This window comes from Geotrypetes seraphini, chromosome 7 (assembly GCF_902459505.1).
Source record: "Geotrypetes seraphini chromosome 7, aGeoSer1.1, whole genome shotgun sequence".
NCBI classification, from domain to species: domain Eukaryota; kingdom Metazoa; phylum Chordata; class Amphibia; order Gymnophiona; family Dermophiidae; genus Geotrypetes; species Geotrypetes seraphini.
The window spans coordinates 187,180,844-187,202,937 of NC_047090.1; the positions used below are offsets into that span (position 1 = coordinate 187,180,844).

Genomic DNA, 22,094 nt, shown 5'->3' on the forward strand with positions numbered 1-22,094 from the left:
TTTCCAAAATTCTAGATATATTAATAGAACTTAAGTCCACATTAGATTAAATAATATCTGAGGAGGAAGGCTTTTTAACAGAAACCGGTATAAAACAGATTTTATGTAGAGGAGGGAGCCCTTCTTCGGGGTATTTGAAAACTTCTTTCAGAAATTTATACAACAAATCTTTTGAGGACATCGTAAGTGTTTGTGGGAAATTCAAAATTCTTAAGTTCAACTGTTTAGTATAGTTCTCCATATTTTCCATTTTCCTCAAAAACACTAATTTGTCCTGAGTAATTAAATTACAAGAGGATTGAACTCCTTTAACAGATTGCTCTAAGGATATAACTTTCTCCCTTTGGGCTCTTAAATCCTCTTCAAACTTTTGCATATTCACATTTTGATTTTGAACAAGTGGTAGGATTCCTAGACAAACCTTATGGAGAGAGTCCAATGCAGTCCAAATTGAATCCAAGGTGATTTCAGCAGGTCTCTCTAGGGGTTGAAGAATTGGTAATTCCCCTTGCACTGCTGGAGTTACTATGGCCGCCTTAGGTGAAGATAATCCAGTCGGAGGGTCCTGGGAAGTCAGTAAGCCCGATGGCTGCGCTATCAGCGTAGCTTCTGCTGACTTCGTAACTACCAACATTCCTCTCCCACCCGGCCGCGAAGGAGGCGCTGGTCCCGCGGGGCTGAGCGAAGTCTCGCTCCCCAGCGCCGATGCTTCCCTTGCGTTCGGCTTAGCGGGAACGCCCTGGGGCGAAGACATGAAGAAGCCGGTGATAGCTCCCTGTCGCTGTGAGGTAGGCTCCGGCGGACGGGCTACCACCGCTCTACCTTTATTGGGATTTATTAACCTCCTTTATGAAAAGGACCACCCGACCTTTAATCATACCAATAATTGACGATGATACCTAAACGAACAGAGGGGTAGGTATTAATTACTAATTAATTAGAGACTAATCTTCAAGGAATGAATTCCGCTCAGCCTGCAACAAATGGATTTCTTATCCACTATCCCTTGCTTTACTACTGGTCTTCCTGTTACCGACCACTGTACTGCGTTACAACTGTATTACTAATTGTTATTTGTAAACCACTTTGATGCCAAAGCATAAATGCAATATAAAAAAAACAAAAATTTCAATCTAACCCAATCCACTTTTACTTGTTTTTTGCGTCCCTGACAATTGTGCTGCTTTATTTTAAAGCGTGATGTATGAAGGTTGGGAGCAAGATTTACGATAGATAGCCAGTTAGAATGCATGACAGGAGAAATGACAGGAGAAACTGTTTGATTAATAGATAACTGGATGGAGAAATTGTTGTCAAGTTGACGTACTGTACAGTTAGTGACTGATATGATTCATTTTTAGAGGATGGATAGATAGTCGATGAATAGGTGAACAATTGCTATCTACGAGATGACAGCTAGCTAGTTGGGTGGTTCGTAATCTGGCAAACATTTATCTATAACAAGCAGAAAGGATGCAATAAGCAAAATACTACTGACAATTTCATATACTCCATAGAGAAAATACAACATCTTGAATTCCTGAGCAAAAGAAAAATCAAAATCCAGCCACCAAGAAATCGTGGTTAGGTCCTGTCCACCATGTGCTGCTCTTCCACCAGTTCAAAGAGAAAGAGCAAACGCTTTGCAGGAATTAAAGAACTTCCACGCCATGTGTCTGTTGATATATATCTATTTTTCTTCTTATACCCTTAGGAAAATGCATTTTAATGCAAAAGATCAATAAAACATCACAAAAATATATCCAAACTGCCCTTATTTATTGGAAGGCACGAAAGGCATCGTGACTAATGTCATTAACTGCGTAACTCTTTGTGGTAATCATAACACAAATCTTTAAAACATACCACTATTTACCTACCTGGTAAATAACAGCCGCTGTGTAAGAAGAGTTCAGATTTTATTCTAGAAAATGTTACCAGGGAGGGGCAGGAACTTAACTTCTGTCTTCCTTCGATTTAAAAAAAATAAGTCTCCAGGTCTTTTCATGACAATTCATCCCTGATGCTTGACACCGATCAGTGTTTTTTGGTTTTTTTTTAACCTTGCCCCTGTCCCCATCTCATCCCAAGACCTGTAAGTGACTATCTTTTAATAAGCCATTATGAACAAAATTGGGACATCCAGGATGGGTCTTCATTGCATAAGCCCAGCATGCTTATAAGCTTAGATAAGGGAATGAATTCAATATCAACAAACCAACAGTGAGAGGCGTAGTCGGGGGAAGGCACGGCATCTCAGGCACAGAAGCAGAACAGCAGCAGCAGGGGTTGAGTCATGCATCGTTTCAAACAACACAAAAGTGGGGTTCGCATCTCAGTTTTTGTTAAAGGGACTTTTAGGAGAACGAAAGGTGTTGAAATTAAGATTATAAGGACAGCATCTAAAATCTAATGACGATTCACACTGGGTTGACGAGCTGAATTTATTAAGCGATTTTCCCCTACGTTTATCTTGGATTTTGTTATAAAGGAAAGGCCACAAGAGAAGATATTGTCTGTGGAAGCTGAGTACCCCCAGAGGACAAGAATCCTGATCCTTTAGAGGAGAACTGACTTGCTATCGGACTATATCGGTGGTTCTCAGCCCTGTCTTTGAGACATGGTCAGCCAGTCAGGTTTTATGGATAGCCACAATGAATATGCATGAGGAAGATCTGCATACAATGGAGGTGTTACGTGGAAATTTATCTCATGCATATTCATCCAAAAGGACTTGGTTGAGAACCACTAGGCTGTATAGCATATGTACAACACAAGCCAACTCATAAAAACAATTGTATGGAGTATATAATATAATCCAAGTGGCACAGAGTCAGTCCTCCTTTTCAGCTGAGATGACACTTCAGGAGAAACCCACAAACATTAAAACACTTTAGATTTATCACAGAAAGCAAGCATCACAAGTTTGTGCAAAGAACAATGCCGTTATTATAGGGTCATTCAATGCCAAGTGGTCCCCTTCAACCATCTGTGAAATGGATGACATTTTTTCAGGAGAAGATAGCCATGGTTTTGGGACATGATCTCAATTAGGCCAAGAGTTAGGGGCTCCTTTATTTGGGTCCCTTTTATGTATCCGCAGGAGAAGATAACCATAGTTTTGGGACATGATCTCAACTAGGCCAAGAGTTAGGGGCTCCTATATTTGGGTCCCTTTTATATATCCACAGGAGAAGATAACCATAGTTTTGGGACATGATCTCAACTAGGCCAAGAGTTAGGGGCTCCTTTATTTGGGTCCCTTTTATGTATCCGCAGGAGAAGATAACCATAGTTTTGGGACATGATCTCAACTAGGCCAAGAGTTAGGGACCCCTTTATTTGGGTCCCTTTTATGTATCCGCAGGAGAAGATAACCATAGTTTTGGGACATGATCTCAACTAGGCCAAGAGTTAGGGGCCCCTTTATTTGGGTCCCTTTTATGTATCCGCAGGAGAAGATAACCATAGTTTTGGGACATGATCTCAACTAGGCCAAGAGTTAGGGGCCCCTTTATTTGGGTCCCTTTTATGTATCCGCAGGAGAAGATAACCATAGTTTTGGGACATGATCTCAACTAGGCCAAGAGTTAGGGGCTCCTTTATTTGGGTCCCTTTTATGTATCCGCAGGAGAAGATAACCATAGTTTTGGGACATGATCTCAACTAGGCCAAGAGTTAGGGGCTCCTTTATTTGGGTCCCTTTTATGTATTCGCAGGAGAAGATAACCATAGTTTTGGGACATGATCTCAACTAGGCCAAGAGTTAGGGGCTCCTTTATTTGGGTCCCTTTTATGTATCCGCAGGAGAAGATAACCATAGTTTTGGGACATGATCTCAACTAGGCCAAGAGTTAGGGGCTCCTTTATTTGGGTCCCTTTTATGTATCCGCAGGAGAAGATAACCATAGTTTTGGGACATGATCTCAACTAGGCCAAGAGTTAGGGGCCCCTTTATTTGGGTCCCTTTTATGTATCCGCAGAAGATGTCGAGTGGGGACCCTCCTTGAAATTGGACCAGTTGACATGGAATTACCCTACAATGGGGTTTGTTCTGAACGGCCATGTAGCGTTAGGACTGCCATCACAGAATGATTCTCAACATCGGCTGGATAAAGCTGCACACGCCAGTGTCAAAATCTAAAGAAATGACGAACAGCTTGAATGTGATTAAAAGCGATCAGATACTGGTATGTCAGAGTGGGGAAGGCTGAGCTCATCCTGGTTTCCACCCCATTGTACGAATGTTGTTGTGGGGTCTTAAAGCAATGCAGGAAAACAAGACGAGACCAGCCTGGCCTGTATGGCATGGAGTTATCTCATCGATTTAGTTTAATCATCCATTCAAAGCTGCACATTTGTATTTGTAGAGGGATCCTGCTGAAATCAACTCTCCTAGAATCAATTTACTGAGCACATTTTTGTGGGTTTGTGGAACCAGGGTGTGCCTCATTGAAATACGCTTGCACATCCCTGCCACAGTTTCCTTGCACAGACTCAAAGCCCAGAAATAGTGCGTTCATTAGTGCATTCTGGTAGATGCGGTCTCATTTCACTCAGGAATTAGAGTGTATTTGGAGAAGCGTCTAGGCTCAGGATTCCGGGGACACAGTCTTCCACAGACACATATCAATGGAGAAAATTCTACAGTCTAAGTGGCTGCCTTTATCCACACGGCCTTCCTCTGGCCAATTGGCCATCTTAAAATGCCATTTCATCAACCCCTGGTTTTTATCAGAAGCGAATACTGCTAGGCTGTCCTTTTGTCAAGATTTACATGCAAAAAGAGTTATAAACTTTTAACGTTTTAGTCAAAACTATTCAAGCACTAAATTATAATTATTGATATTATAGAGCCCAATATATATATTTAAATATCTTAAAAGGAATACAGTTATAAACACTGTTTTATTTCTAAAGTAAAACCGATACAGGGCTCAGATGCACTATTTAACACTATGATTCTTGTTTTAAGTTCATCTTTTTGCGATTGTTGTGGCTGTTTCTACATCGAAATCAAGCTTCAACTTTAGTCCCTTTAACTACATTTCATCAGCAGCGTGTTTTTGCATGATTTATCGACAGACGACAGGCAGAAGCTGAGACAAATTATAATGGAAATTAAAACAGTCGTTTCTGAAGCAGGCAATTACCCTTTAAGTCACATTTATTTGCAGGCTTTTTTTTAAAAAAACAACAAATAAGGATTTCCTATCAAATGGTTTTTAAAATGAAAGTTTTAATAATTGGTTACCTTTCTCTTGAAGCCATTCATCTACGTGTCGGTTATATATGAAGGGGATTTTCTGTTTTACCATTTGGAGACGCTCATTATCAGAAGTGCCTTTAAAGTTTAAAAAACAACTTCAAAACAATTTGAAAGTATAAATATTCATAAGCAACGTAGTCATCAAACAATTGAATTATTTTAAAATTATTATTATTTATTATTATTATTAATTATGATGGCATATTGGTTTAACAGTGTTATCATCATATGAGGCAGATTTAAAACATGCATCAAAGCCGAGGGTTAAATCTCTCTGAAGTTTGCTCTTTGGAAGCAAGGTGGCACGGCATCCAGCTGTGCAGACAGAAACAAGTCAGCCCAGTGGACGTTTCAACTGGTCTTTCTACGCTACAGGGAAGGGCAATCATTACTGAATTATAACTGTATTTCTTTAAACCGGGTGGGAAACATATGTCATCCCTCTAGGACCACTAGCCGCTCTCGCTGATTGGTTCTGCCCACATGCAGCATGCACAAGGGGCTGCCGAAAAGTTCTCAGCCCAACCAACAAAGTTGGGGCAGTCTCCATTGAGGGCTATACATTTAGGGCTTCTTTTAGGAAGATGCGCTACGGATTGGCGCACCTTAGCCGAAAATCTACCGCCTGCTCAAAAGGAGGTGGTAGCGGCCAGCGCGTTAAGGCCCTAACGCGCCTTCATAAAAGGAGCCCTCAGTCCAGCGTTTTTCCACTTTTCTCGTTCCGTATTTTTCCGACAGAATGAAAAAAGTGGAAAACCACTGGATTAAGGCCCCCTTTTACATAGGCGCATTAGCCATTTTAACGCGCACTAAACCTACGTGCACGCTAGACGCTAACACGCCCATTATAAGTTAACATGCCTTTGTAAAAGGGGGCCTAAGTGTCTAGCTCTCGATGGAGACTGCCCCAATTTTGTTGGTTGGGCTGAGAAGTTTCAAGTTTCTTCATGGCTTGATATACCGACCATCACATGTATCTGGGCGGTTTACAATATCGCAAATCAAAAGGTTTAATATAAATAGGTAAAATAAAATAATAAGGGGCCCTTGCACATGGAAGGAGGGGAGGCAAGTGTCGCCCTCTACTGGTTGAGTGCTGTGTTCAACTTCCAGCACATATGCTCTGCGTCCTGCCAGGCGTTTGTTCTGAATGCACTGCAACTGGGATTTTCTTGAAACGACATTATCAGTTAAACAGTTGGCATTGTTCTACTATGACGTCAGCTTTGTCAAGAACACATCTTAGCTTTGCTTTCCGTTCTCCCGATGCCATCACAAAGTGCAATTTCAGGCCAAGCTGGATGGGTGAGAGCAAAAGGCCAAAGACACTTTTACTAATGATGCACCAGTCAGTGTTTACAAGGTCACCTCTTCCTAAAGTCTTGAATCTACTGATGTTAGTCAACCCAGGGTAAAGCAGCATAACACAACAGCTGGTATCCCCAAAATGTCCCATAGTTAGGACTATAGCGGATTGGCATATATAATAAGCATATAAACAGGAAAATGGACCACTTTCATGGCGTAGGCGAGCTGACATTACAGCAAAGCACCTGACCTCAGAAACATCACGGAAGTTGACGTTTTTGAAAAATAGGCTTGCGAAGACCATTTCATAACATACAATCAGCATGGCTACCCCCTGGATTTGTAGAGCATTGTACCAGAGGGAGTATGCTTAAACGAGAATGGATTGTACGCATATCCTGGAGAAAAGGGAGGGATGGGAGAGATGTGAATCAGATGTTTAAACATTTGAAAGATACAGTACTAATATAGAAACAAATCATTTTCAAGAAGCGGGGAAGCCCTAGCGCTAGAGGGTGTGAACTGAAGTTGCAATGTGGTAGGCTTAGGAGTAACATCAGAATACTTTATCAGCAAGATGTGGTGGATGCCTGGAATACTCTCCTGATGAAGGTGGTAGTTACAATAATGGGGGCAAAATTCAAATTGTTTGGAATAGATACCTATATAGAAAGAGTGGCATAATTAAACAAAAATAAATCTAAGTCCATTTTGGGCCTAAGTCTAGCTAGTCAGCCAAAGTCAGAAACGTCCAAAGTCCATTCTCGAAAAATATGTCCAAAATATTGTTTTTCGAGAATCGTCTACTTGTACGTCGAGCCCTTTGATTGTCCAGACCGCTAAGTTGGCTATCCTTATACCCCATTCTTGTCCAAAAAATCGTCCAAGTCAAAAACGCCTAGAAGAAGACCTTTGGGACGTGGGAGGGGTCAGCAAAGTGATGGACTGGCCACTTAGACATGACAACAGAGTAGTGGGGAATCTTACAGGGCACTGCTGTGAACTTCAGAAAAAGGGTGCCACATAAATATCTCACCACAACTCCCTTATAGGTCATAGTGAGCCCCCCAAAACACCCCCAAAACTGACTATACCCATCTGTCTACCACCACAATACCACTTATGGCTGCAGGTGGCACCTATATGGCAGTACAGTAAGGCTATGGGGGATTTTGGTGGGTGCACATGTTTCACCATGAATGTAGTGGTTAGAGTGGCTTATGGGCCTGGGTTCTCCTCTCTATGGTTCACCAGCTTACCCTCAGACTACATAAGACACCTCTGTGTAGGTATGTACGTTTTTATTCTGATTTTTATGGCGCTGTGTGTGTGGGGGTGGGGGGGGGGGGAGGAGGGGTCAGTGATCGCTGGGGGAGTGTGTGGGGGTCTGTACTTTGGCCCTGATTCTGCAAAGTGCCGTCCCGATTTTAGGCAGCTGTAGGCGTCCTACAGCTGTCTAATCAGCCAATCGGGATGCACGTTTTAAAAAAAAATGCTCCCCAGGCAGGCCGCCTATATTGAAGGCGCCTCCGAGAGCCTAGGGAGGCCCGCAAGACGCCTAAGCTCGCCTAAGGGCCTTAGGCGAACCTAGGTGGCCCTACACGTCTCCCTAATAGAGGAAGAGACACTTAAAATGTAGGCCAGCAAAATGCTGGCCTACATTGTAAGTAGACGCAGCCGCTATACTTATCGGGGCCAAGGGATCTCCCTGCAGCAATAAGTATAGCGGCTGCGGCCGCCTGTCCGATCACCGGCAGGAGGGTGCCGAACCCCTCCTTCCGGGACCCCCTCCACACCCCGAAACTGTAGATCGCCGGTAGGAGGGTGCCAAACCCCTCCTGCCGGAACCCCCCCAAACTCCTAATCGCCGGCAGAAGGGTGCCCAACCCCTCCTGCCAGAAAGCCGGACCCTCTCCGGACCCCCCATGCTAACGACCTCCCCCCCGATGACTCCCCTAACCTCCCCCCCAACTAACCTTTAAATGTTGGCCGGCTGGACGGGTCTTGCTGCCGTCCAGCCGACAGGCCCGCCTAGTCAAAATGAGAAGGGCCCGCCCCTTCCCGGCCCATCCCCGCTAAGTCTAAGGCCTGATTGGCCCAGCCGGCCAACATTTAAAGGTTAGTTGGGGGGGAGGTTAGGGAAGTCATTGGGGGGGGAGGTCGTTAGCATGGGGGGGTCCGGCTTTCCGTCAGGATGGGTTGGGCACCCTCCTGCCGGCGATCTACAGTTTCGGGGGGTGGGGGCGGCTTTCCAGCAGGAAGGGTTCAGCACCCTCCTGTCGGCGATCGGACAGGTGGTCGCTATACTTATCCCTTGCCGCGATAAGTGTAGCGACTGCCTCTACTCTAACCCGATTCTCTAACCGGCGTCTTTAACATGGACGCCGGTTACAGAATCGGGGTTAGTGTAGGCCCGATTCTGTCTAGGACACCTCTCCCGGGCGTCTTATACAGAATCAGGGCCTTTGTGTCTACAGTGGTTATCTGGTCACTTTGGATACCTTCTGGGCACTTAGACCTGTTTTTAGATCGCCTAAGTCACAATGTTCCGTCTAGGAAGTCTCGTTGAACTTTCGATTATCGCTGCAGGACCAAGTTTATTAAAAAATTGATAAAACGCTAATCAAAATCTCTAAGCGTTTTACAGTAAAAATTTTAAAAGGGGTCCAGTTAAACTATTAATGACATAACTTTACTTATATGAAACAAGAAGGATAGTGGGGAGAAATACAATTTGAAAGAAAGAGAGAACAATTAAGGATAATAACATGGGGAAAGGAAAAAATCAATTTTAGTATAAAAAAATAAGCTAGGAAAGTCCCTTAGATCAATTAACAGTCGTATGCGTCTTTAAATAAGAAGCCTTTAAGGCCACCCTTGAATTTATCTAAATTCTGTTCGGACCTTAAATATAATGGTAACAAATTCCATATTGTTAGGGCTATCATTGCAAAAGAAGAAGCTCTACAGTTACTAATGATTTTTAGGGCTGGGCCATGAAGAAGATGCTGTGATGCAGATCTTAAGGTTTTCTCTTGGAGGATCATGTGGAATCAGGTATTTATGGATAAAAGCGGGTTCCTTGGTTTTCATTGTTTTGTAGAAGATTAGAGCTATTTTGTAAGTGATACGGTGATGGATAGGTAGCCAGTGAGCACTTTTTAACAGAGGAGTAACGTGATCAACTTTTTTTTTTGCTTGTAATAATCTTTATGGCAGTATTTTGGATTAGTTGTAATCGTCGAATGTCTTTTTGGCAGACCCCTTTGAGCAGGGAGTTGCAGTAGTCAAGTTTGGAAATTATGACGGAGTGAATTAAAATGTTAAGGGACTGAGAATGAAGAATGTTGGATATGAATTTAATCATTCTGAGCTTCCAAAAACAGTTTTTCACAACTGCACTGATTTGAGAATTGTAGGATAGTTTATTGTCGATCAATACCCCAAGGATTTTGGTCGAACTGACAAGATTTATTGGTTTATTGTTGATAGTTATCGTGGATTCTTTCCACGGACAAGAGAAGACAATTGGTTTTAGTGATATTCAACGAAAGCATATTGTCACTAAGCCAGTGGCTAATCTGATTGACAACTAAATCTAGGTCAACCCACCTGCCGCCCTAACCACTCCTTCAAAAACGCCCTGTACAGCAGCATTAAAAAGGCTTAAAACACATCTAAAACACATTTCGATTATCGGCACTTGGATGACCTGTCTTTTTGATCATCCAAGTGCCGATTGAGGCGGATTTTTAGATGTATTTCTGTTTTGATTATATACCTCAAAGAGTATGGAATAAAAGCAGCATTAAATGACCTTTATCCTTTAAACAGAGCACAGAGGGTTGTAACCTGCATGGAATGGCAGGTACAACTCTGGTGATCTTGTTGTGTGGTTACCAGACGTCCGGGAAAACTTGGATATGATGCAAAAATGAAGACTATGAAATTCACAGAGGAGCAAAGAACCATCCGAAGAGCGAGATTTTTCAGATGGTCTATCTAGGGTGCTAATTTACAAAGATGTCAATACAGTACTGCTTTCGAAGGGGCCCTTTTACTAAAGCTTAGCACTTGTTAAATGCTAACAGGCCCTTAAGTATAAAATGGGCTTCTTACCATTTAGGGACCTTAAATGATTAAAGCAACAGGGTTAAATTTTCTGGGCTGCTTAAAATTTGGGTACAAGTTTCAGAGCATATGTAGTTGCATGGGAAAAGGATGGAGCAGGGGGAGAGAGTAGCCTGGTTGGCCATCTGGTTCTCCCCCTCCAAGGCTCACTTCTCATGAAAGTAACGACAAGGATCTGTGGGGTAGAATAACATTCTAATGAGAAAAAGGTATAGAGGGTGAAAGAGCCTTCAAATGAGTGTGACTCAATCCTAATGAGTGAGAGAAGGGGCTCAGAGAGTGAACGGGCCTTCAAATGAGTATGACACAACCCTAATGAGTGAGAAGGGACTCAGAGTATGAGAGCCTTCAAATGAGTGCGACTCAATCCTAATGAGTGAGAGAAGGGGCTCAGAGAGTGAACGGGCCTTCAAATGAGTATGACACAACCCTAATGAGTGAGAAGGGACTCAGAGTATGAGAGTCTTCAAATGAGTGTGACTCAATCCTAATGAGTGAGAGAAGGGGCTCAGAGAGTGAACGGGCCTTCAAATGAGTATGACACAACCCTAATGAGTGAGAAGGGACTCAGAGTATGAGAGCCTTCAAATGAGTGCGACTCAATCCTAATGAGTGAGAGAAGGGGCTCAGAGAGTGAACGGGCCTTCAAATGAGTATGACACAACCCTAATGAGTGAGAAGGGACTCAGAGTATGAGAGTCTTCAAATGAGTGTGACTCAATCCTAATGAGTGAGAGAAGGGGCTCAGAGAGTGAACGGGCCTTCAAATGAGTATGACACAACCCTAATGAGTGAGAAGGGACTCAGAGTATGAGAGCCTTCAAATGAGTGCGACTCAATCCTAATGAGTGAGAGAAGGGGCTCAGAGAGTGAACGGGCCTTCAAATGAGTATGACACAACCCTAATGAGTGAGAAGGGACTCAGAGTATGAGAGCCTTCAAATGAGTGCGACTCAATCCTAATGAGTGAGAGAAGGGGCTCAGAGAGTGAACGGGCCTTCAAATGAGTATGACACAACCCTAATGAGTGAGAAGGGACTCAGAGTATGAGAGCCTTCAAATGAGTGTGACTCAATCCTAATGAGTGAGAGAAGGGGCTCAGAGAGTGAACGGGCCTTCAAATGAGTATGACACAACCCTAATGAGTGAGAAGGGACTCAGAGTATGAGAGCCTTCAAATGAGTGCGACTCAATCCTAATGAGTGAGAGAAGGGGCTCAGAGAGTGAACGGGCCTTCAAATGAGTATGACACAACCCTGAGTGAGAAGGGACTCAGAGTATGAGAGCCTTCAAATGAGTGCGACTCAATCCTAATGAGTGAGAGAAGGGGCTCAGAGAGTGAACGGGCCTTCAAATGAGTATGACACAACCCTAATGAGTGAGAAGGGACTCAGAGTATGAGAGCCTTCAAATGAGTGTGACTCAATCCTAATGAGTGAGAGAAGGGGCTCAGAGAGTGAACGGGCCTTCAAATGAGTATGACACAACCCTAATGAGTGAGCAGGGACTCAGAGTATGAGAGCCTTCAAATGAGTGCGACTCAATCCTAATGAGTGAGAGAAGGGGCTCAGAGAGTGAACGTGCCTTCAAATGAGTATGACACAACCCTGAGTGAGAAGGGACTCAGAGTATGAGAGCCTTCAAATGAGTGCGAGAAGGGGCTCAGAGAGTGAACGGGCCTTCAAATGAGTATGACACAACCCTAATGAGTGAGAAGGGACTCAGAGTATGAGAGCCTTCAAATGAGTGCGACTCAATCCTAATGAGTGAGAGAAGGGGCTCAGAGAGTGAACGGGCCTTCAAATGAGTATGACACAACCCTGAGTGAGAAGGGACTCAGAGTATGAGAGCCTTCAAATGAGTGCGAGAAGGGGCTCAGAGAGTGAACGGGCCTTCAAATGAGTATGACACAACCCTAATGAGTGAGAAGGGACTCAGAGTATGAGAGCCTTCAAATGAGTGCGACTCAATCCTAATGAGTGAGAGAAGGGGCTCAGAGAGTGAACGGGCCTTCAAATGAGTATGACACAACCCTGAGTGAGAAGGGACTCAGAGTATGAGAGCCTTCAAATTACATTACATTACATTAGTGATTTCTATTCCGCTTGTGCCTTGCGGTTCTAAGCGGATTACAAATAAGAAGATATCTGGACATTACCCAGAGAATTATATAACAGTGATTCATGTACATTCTAAGATACAGTTGATCCCATGGAATTACATAGTAAAGATTCGAGTACTTACAGGGTACAGTGAAGATTAACATTATTTTCGGGTAACAGAAGAAGATTACCTAACATTGAAGGAAGAAGTTTATTGGATACATGTGGTAGAAGCTTATTTAGGAATCTGAATATTTTTTGGTAGTTATGGTTCGAGGGATTGACTTATGTGTTATTCACGGGGGAGAAGGCATGTATGAGTGTGACTCAATCCTAATGAGTGAGAGAAGGGGCTCAGAGAGTGAACGGGCCTTCAAATGAGTATGACACAACCCTAATGAGTGAGAAGGGACTCAGAGTATGAGAGCCTTCAAATGAGTGTGAGAAGGGGCTCAGAGAGTGTGAGAACGAGAGAGAGCCTTCAAAGAAGTGTTATACACTTTTAATGAGTGAGGGAAAGGTTTCGGAGAGTAAGAAAGCCTTCATATGAGTGTGACATATTCCTAATGGGTGAGAAAAGGGTCTCAAAGTGTGAGAGAGAGGGGTAGTCTTCAAATGAGTGTGATACACTCGTTATGAGAGAGATAAGGGGATCAGAGAGTGAGAGTGAGAGAACTTTCAAATGGAGTAAGACTTGGCATCCCTGGAAGGGGGATATACGATTCTAGAAGCTCTTCTTATGGGAAGAGGGTATCAACTTACTGCTAAGTCTGCTTTAAAGGACTGGGTAAGAATCCAGGCGAGCCATTTCTACAGCTTTCAATGGTCAGTGGCCTTAGATTTTGGCCAGGTACTAGTGACCTGGATTGGCCACCCAGAAAAGCTACTCTTATGTTCTGCAGGACATCACGTTTCACCTTTGTCAAAGCCTGCACTACGGCTAATGGGAAACGCAGAGCACAGTAAGATAGAAACACGTGAGTGTGCATGCATATTTGCAGGGTATTTATTTTAGGGGGAAGGGAGTATTTTTCTGCCCAGCGTATTAGGAATGGTCCATGCATGACATGAAACTCTAAAGAGACGGGGTGCATGTGTGGGAGGCAGGGAGGCTTCAAGCATTTTGGACATTGATGAGGATTTAACCCAAGTGCATGTAGAAAATCAGGCTCATACTTCATTTTAAAAACTTTAGATAACATTTTAGTTTGAATTATTTATACTTTATATTAAATGTCATTAATTACACAGTAATTAACAGTCCAGATAGAAGACTCTGATTTCATGATATGCATCTAGTTATACGAGAGAGCAGACACATCATATCTAGTGCCAATGGACACGGAGAACCCGTGAGCCCAGCTTCTGCCTTGGCTGAATGTTAACCCCACTGGCCATCAAGAGGTCATTATTCTCTGCTGGACCCAGGCTCTTAGGCACATTCAATTTTCAGTGATCAAATGAATACCAGAAACTCAATTTTGAAAGAAGGCCCAATGACCGCTTGGGTGATTCTGGATTCTCGGAGGCTTTATTCAGACCCCAGGCATACAACTGATATTACAATGTGATTAGAATATGTTAGCAGCGGTTCAACATCGTCTTATAGAATGTGGTCATGAAAGGCAGAAGCAGAACTGGACATCCTCTGGGAGCAAAGACATCTTATCAAGTGCACAGCATGGCAAAGGGGCTGCTGTTCAGGGTGAATGGTCATTACTGCTTGAATGCCATTTGACAACCAATGTACAATGACCTTAGGGTCTCTGTTCCTTTCACAGAGGAGAGGTGTTCACCTCTCTAAAGCCATCATCACCTAAAAGAAGGATCAACACAGGCAGTGAAGGTCGAGATACACGCTCACTTTTTACACAGAACTCTTCAGAGCACGACTGAGCCACACTGCCAAGGAAATGTGTGTGAAGTACTGTACTTTGTGTGTGTGTCTGTGTGTGTATGAAAGAGAAAGATTTGCACTAAAGAAAAACATGGGGACAAATTTTTCCCTGTCCCTGGGGAACTCGTTTCCCTGTCCCATCCTGGTGAGTTCTTTTCCTGTCCCTGGTGAGTTATTTTCCTGTCCCTGCCCCATTCCTGAAAGCTCCGTCCTCATCTGCACAAGCCTCAAACACTTTCAAATCCTAAGCAGCAACATTCTAGAGCTGAGATTGTGATGTCATAATGCCTCATTCCACCAATGCCTAAGCTCCGTCCTCATCTGCACAAGCCTCAAACACTTTAAAACCATAAGTAGCAACATTCTAGAGCTCAGATTGTGTAATGTAATGTAATGTAATGTAATGTAATTTATTTCTTATATACCGCTACATCCGTTAGGTTCTAAGCGGTTTACAGAAAATATACATTAAGATTAGAAATAAGAAAGGTACTTGAAAAATTCCCTTACTGTCCCGAAGGCTCACAATCTAACTAAAGTACCTGGAGGGTAATAGAGAAGTGAAAAGTAGAGTTAGAGGAAAAATAAAAATAAAATAAACATTTTAACAAGACAGCATTGATCTAAATACTTTGGAAGGTAGAAGAGAGGAGAGAAAGGAATAGAAGCAGAAGGGGGAGCCGTTGAACAGTAGAATTCTGGAGAAATTTAAATGATAGAAATAGAACAAAACAAAGACAAAAGGCAGAACAATAGATAAGATTAAAGATAAATCATAAGCTGGAAAGAAAAATAAAATAAAACTTTGTCTTCAATCCACGGTATCAGCGTCAGTGATGAAGTGGAGCAAGTAAGTTTAGGAGGAGTGATTGACGTTTCCAGAAAGGGCTTCTTCAGGGAAGAGACTTGGCAGACAGTCCCAGGATGCCTATGTCTCCTCCCCTGCGATGTTTTCCCATCCATGCATTCCCTCCCAAACACACTGCCCGTGCCCCAGCCGCTCCAAGGAGGCTGCCCCAGATGAGGCCCACGGTGAATGCAGGATTCTCTCCTCTGCGGGAAAGCCGCCCGGAGCCAACAGTCGATCTTCTTAGCGGATTGCATGGGGGGAAGAGTTCACACTCTTGGTAGGATCGGGTCTGTGTGCTCTCGGTGGTTGTGGCTGCTTAGGTGTAAAAGCAGTTGATCTCCACTGCTGCTGATATTTAAAAGCAGGCAGATTGATCTCTCCAATGGACTGCAGGGGGAGGAGTTCACACTCCTGGCAGGATCGGGTCTGTGGGCTCTTGGTGGTTGCGGTAGGTCTCGCTGCTGCTTGTATGTAAAAGCAGTTATTTTTCTACTGCTGCTGATATTTAAAGCAGGTAGATTGATCTCTTAAACGGGATATAGGGGGAGGAGCTCACATGCCTGGTTGGATCGGGGCAAGGGCTCCTATTATAGGCAGCTGGTCTTGCTGCTACTTAGGTGTTAAAGCAGTTGATCTTCCTAGCGGACTGCAGGAGGTGTGGAGCTCACACTCCTGTCATGATCTGGTCTATGGGCTCTTGGTAGTTGCGGTTGGTCCCAATGCTGCTTAGGTGTAAAAGCAGTTGTTCTCCCACTGCTGCTGATATTTAAAAGCAGGTAGAATGTATATACTCCAGTGCGTTATTGTGATGTCATAATGCCTCATTCCACCAATGCCTAAGCTCCGTCCTCATCTGCACAAGCCTCAGACACTTTCAAATCCTAAGTAGCCACATTCTAGAGCTGAGATTGTGATGTCATAATGCCTCATTCCACCAATGCCTAAGCTCCGTCCTCATCTGCACAAGCCTCAAACACTTTAAAACCATAAGTAGCAACATTCTAGAGCTCAGATTGTGATGTCATAATGCCTCATTCCACCAATGCCTAAGCTCCGTCCTCATCTGCACGAGCCTCAAACACTTTAAAATCCTAAGTAGCAACATTCTAGAGCTCAGACTGTGATGTCATAATGCCTCATTCCACCAATGCCTAAGCTCCGCCCTCATCTGCACAAGCCTCAAACACTTTCAAATCATAAGGGCTTGAGGCTTGTGCGGTTAAGATAGAGCTTACAGGAATGTGACAGGGACAGCGACAAAACTCACGGGGACGTGACGGAAATTGAGTTCCTGCAGGGATGGGGACAAATTTGGCCCCTTATCACTCTCTAAGTTTGCACTGCTGCTGCCCTGTGCTCTGTCTGTTCTGTACTAGGGTGATTGTATCTCTGTGAAACTAGCACTACCTTTGTTCGTACTGATCCTGTTTTTTACTGTGTGTGTGGGGGGGGTTTAAGCTTGCACTACTGCCATCTAAGCAGTCCCTCTTCTGAAGAGAGAGTGTGTTTGCGCTTTGCTGTCCCTATACAGTGGATAAATGGAGGACGTTGTTCTCAATGTGACAACTCTCACAAACATGGCGTCCATTAATGATAAGTGATGAATGAGAGAGAGCACCTGGTCCCCGAAGAAGCTCTTAGGGGAGAGGAGAATCAGAGTCAGAGTCTGCAGCAGATGAAACCCATTGTAGAAAATGTGACCTTTCAAATCCTTTCCTCTTCAAGGGTGTAAAGTACAGCAGCACTACACAACAGAATATACCTACGGCTAGTCCGTCTGGGTGTAGGAAAAAAGGCCGCGATGCTGGACCGCTGCTTTCTAAGGCAAGGCGCTGCCGGTTAATTGTCTTTCCCTGACACATCTCTCTCCATCTTATAACAATTACTTATCATACCCTAAAGCAAACCAGGATTCAGGCGAAAGGACATTACAAAAGTCCGGCCATTTCATTCTCATGCTGCACTCTTTAAAGTCTAGCATTTATCTGAAGCATTAGTAAGTGAAATTTGTATGAAAAATATTATATGAGGAATAGGAAACATTTTTACTAATTGCTTAAAATCATTTCAGCAGCAGGTCACATTTGAACACTTCCCTCAGAAAGCAGTATGAGCTGCTCCAGCCACCCCTGAGCAAGTGAGAAGCCCTCCGCAGGAGGTGTGGCTAATAAAGCTCAAAGTAAAATCTGGCATGGCTCAAAGGGAGTCTAAAAAGAGTCCATGTTTATCAGTAAAATAAATAAACCCTTTCATTTCTGAAACGGGCTTCACGTCCAATCCTCAAGGGCAGCCAAGGGATCAGGTTTTCATGATAACCCTCTTGAATATGCATGAGAGAGATTTGCATACAACAGAGGCAGTTGGCATGCAACTATCCTTCAGGGATAGTCACTAGGGATATCCTGATAACCTGACCTCTTGACAGCCCTCAACGACAGGGAATGAAGAGCAAGGGGCTGTTAAGGAAAGGATAAAGCAAATTCCTTGCTCTGCCTAGGCTACCTCACTACAGTGGTCAACGGGTGGTTATTTTTCCAGATGTCTCTAGACAAACCCAGTTTAAGAGGAAACAGTTCCTTCAGCTAAAGCCAAAGGTTTTGGCAGTCGGAGCTACTTTCTTTTTAAAATTTCCATGTAAATGCCTGATTTCATATGGAAATGATAAATATGTGTTTTTTGATCCAGTCCAGGTGGAAGATTTTATTAAAGAGAAACCTTTGTTGAAAGTTTAATCCCTTATATTTAGTTTATTTTTGGAGGATGATGTATAATGCATATAATAGCCATTTGTCTGTTCCTAGATAGTAGATAGAAAGATTTGCTTTGATGTTTTATTTGTACTGGCGATCAGCTTTAATGTGGACTAGGATACGGTTGAATTAGTTTCCTTATATATTATGTTAATTCCCATTTGGGAATTTACATTTTGTATTTTTTTTGTGTTCATTCATGAGCATGAGGCTCCCTGATGTCTGGTATAAAAAGGTGCAGGGAGGTCGATATTGTAGAATAAAACTCACAATCATTTGATCTCTCCCAAATGCACAGCCTCTAAAAACAGAGCCGCAAAAGGTATGACGTCTTTAGTCTCCGCCATTTTCTGCTGGTCTCTGTTCTTTTCTAAGTGCTTCCCCCCCCCCCCTTAGCACTTCCACAATCCTAGATGAACCCTCCTAACTGCTCTGACATCTTATTGACTTATTTGTTTGATTTTTTAGCCCTCCCTCCCAAAGGAGGTCAGAACAGGTTACAAATCAGGTGCTCAGGCATTTCCCCCTGCCTGTCCCGGTGGACTTGCACTCTATCTAATGTACTAAAGAGTTTGGGGGTATACACTTCTCCCTCTGTATTCACGGTTTCAGCATTCGCGGTTTCGATTATTCACGGTTTTTAGCTTGCTGGCTGCTCCCCCCAAATGACATCAGCTTGCAAAGAGAAATCGCTGATTCCAAGCGTTTACAGAGAAAATCGCTGATTCCCGGCACTTTCTTCACCGCGTGTTGCCTCTCGTTCAGGAACAGGCCACGTCTCCCACCATGTTATTTGCGGTTTCACCCTATACACGATGGTTTTTAACAGAAAACAGCGAATAACATATGAAAAAGTTATTTGCGGTTTTTCTGTATTTGCGGTTCTGTTAATTCCCTATCACAGAAAATACAGAGGGAGAAGTGCACTATGGGATATATTAGCCTGCTCTCCTCATGTGCAGTGTTTTACCCATTTGTACAATAAGTTCTTCCCAGAACAATGATCTGTATCTGTATCTGTATCTGGATCTGTATCTGTATATTTCTCCAGCTCTGTTCAGCCTTTAGATCAGTGGTCTCCAACCCTGTCCTGGAGGATCACCGGGCCATTTGGGTTTTCAGGATAGCCCTAATGACAGGCATGGAGCATATTTGCATGCCTGTCATTTCCATTATATGCAAATCTCTCTTGCATATTCATTAGGGATAGCCTGAAAACCTGATTGGCCTGGTAGTCCTCCAGGAAAGGGTTGGGGACCACTGCTTTAGATTACTGTTCTTGTCCTATGTGTTGGTTCTGTTCACCCTTTAGATTAGGAGTGTCAAAGTCCCTCCTCAAGGGCCGCAATCCAGTCGGGTTTTCAGGATTTCCCCAATGAATATGCATTGAAAGCCGTGCATGCACATAGATCTTGGATTTGATATTGGATTTTTGCTATATGGTGACAATTCCAGGAATAAGACTTTAAACAGTGCCTTATAAGGTTGTTGAACATAGATCTCATGCATATTCATTAGGGAAATCCTGAAAACCCGACTGGATTGCGGCCCTTGAGGAGGGACTTTGACACCCCTGCTTTAGATAATTCTGTTAACCGCATTGAGCTAACAGGTATATAGCAATATACAAATACAATTTTATGATATGTTAGACTAAAGTCCCCCCCTGTCCTCTCTGGCTCTTAATTATCTCTGGACCAAGCAAGCAAGTTGCATCCAGGACTTGGGTCTCACTTTCAGCACGCTACTCGTGGACTCTAGTCCTCTTCCCGATCCAGAAATGGAGCTGGCTGCGGCTTCAGCTTCCTCACTTCTCCTGGGAGGTTTGGCCACCGATCCTTTTTGTGGCCTGGTTCCGCTGGTTTTCAGGCTTACACCCTCTTTCCGCTCTGTTCTTCTGGAGCAGGTCCCACTCCCGGCCTTTTCCTTCTCCGCACTGCTCCTCCTTGGCCTCTTGGGCAGAAGGCTGAGGTCCCCGATGGGTCCCAGGGTTGAAAGTCCACCAAAGTGGGTTCAATTCCCGCTGAGTCACTGAACCCACCAGAGACCGAGAAAACACCTGTGTATAGTGCATGTAAACCGCTTTTGCTATACCACAGAAAGGCAGTCCTTCAAATCCATAACCTGTAACCCAAACTGCACTCTACAAATTTCCATCTGCTAGACCCACTGGGGGGGACAAAATCTCCTCCCTAGACTCAGGGTTTTACACTTTCTTTCAAGTTTTGAGGAGCTACTAATGTTGACTTACTTCTCCACAAGAGACCGTCACATCTTACATTGACTGGAGCAACAGAGACCCCCCAACGTTCCCTCTGCCACTGCACAGAAAGGACATTGAGGTGTCTCGCTGCTTGCGCAAGTGGTGTCAGTACCTCACCTCCGTTTCAGCCTTTCTCCCACCAGGGAGGATTCAGCAATTTGGGACACAGCAGGGCCCCAGATTTTCTTGCTTCTGCCTCAAGCAGTTTGTAGCAATCAGTTCCAGAATTTTATCTAACTGCCCCGTTCCTGCAAGCTCTGCCTCAACCGCACAAGCCTCGAACACGTGTCCAGGTTTTTACTTTGTGAAATTTGGTAACTCTACTACAGAAGTAAGGGTTAACTGAATAGGAGCCTCTTACAATTGCCAATATAACTCAGAGGAGTCCTTGTTTTCAGCACAAAGCCCGAGGAGACTTCAGAGTGAGTGGAGCTGGAGCTGTATACAGGGCAGGATTAACCAGTAGGCACGTGCCTAGGGCCCAAAATGGTCACGGGGGCCCGATGAAGGAGGGCATCAACATTGTTTTTTTCCAAACGGCAATGGATCCCTCCAGCATCGATCGGCAATGCGGGCCCCCCCTCCCCCGATCAGCAATGCGGCTTCCTCCCCCCCTATCGATGGAAAGTAAGACAAGCAAGCAACGCGGGTAAGAAAGGCAACGGGAACTGTAATTTTGCAAGCGGTGCTGCTTGCCCAAAACTCCCCTCTGACACAGCTTCCTGTTTCCGCTTGGGCGCATGGTGGGGTGGGGCGGGGCAGGGGGCCCAGTGTACTTGTGTGCCTAGGGGCCCTCGACAAATTAATCCTGCCCTGGCTGTATAGTGAGAAGGAGTCATCCTACCCAGATCCCACGTGTGCTGCTGCTATGGATGGAAAGATTGTTTAAAACTTTAAATGATTAACGGTCTGCAAGGGGTCAAAAATCAGAGCAATCTTATTGGCCGGTGAAATCACTTCTTCAGGTTTATCCACTTACCGTTAACCAGTTAGTGCTACTGCATATCAGCTGCTAAAATGGCGGGTCCGGGGGAGGAGTCAGCGCTTAACCGCCTAAGAAAATCAGCCCATATAGAGGTCAGTCTTCTCTTTATGCAGTGTGGCTCAGGTGGTTAAGTGCCGAGATAACTAGTCATAAAAACTTGGAAATTCAGCTCCGGTGCCTTAATACGGCCCAGTGCTAAATACCCAGGAATAACAGTGGCAGCAGCTTAAAAACTGAATGATAATTCCATTAAACTAAACTAAACTAAACTAAACCTTAAGTTTATATACCGCGTCATCTCCACGGAAGTGGAGCTCGACACGGTTTACAGGGATTAAAAATAAAGAAGAGGAACTACAATGGAAGGAGGGAGAGGTAAAGTGAACAAGGACGGAGGAGGTACATAGAATGGTGGAGAGGGAGGGAGTGGTTACATTAGATCTAACTGTGTCCTCTTCCTCCCCAAATGGCCTTCTACAAGGGCCAAGATAGCGGGAAAAAGAAAGCTGGAAGTGAAGTCCCAGCCTGAGCCTGTCCTA

The 22,094-nt window shown here is 44.0% G+C and overlaps 1 protein-coding gene across 1 annotated transcript in view; it reads right to left on the minus strand.

The window, feature by feature from the left end:
- Positions 1 to 22,094, minus strand: part of NRXN3 (neurexin 3) — a 1,772,673-nt gene that overhangs the window by 200,078 nt on the left and 1,550,501 nt on the right. Inside the window, exon 20 of the mRNA XM_033952014.1 lies at positions 5,255 to 5,344. Coding sequence (XP_033807905.1) covers positions 5,255 to 5,344 — 90 coding nt within the window. The remainder of the gene's footprint in view (positions 1 to 5,254; positions 5,345 to 22,094) is intronic.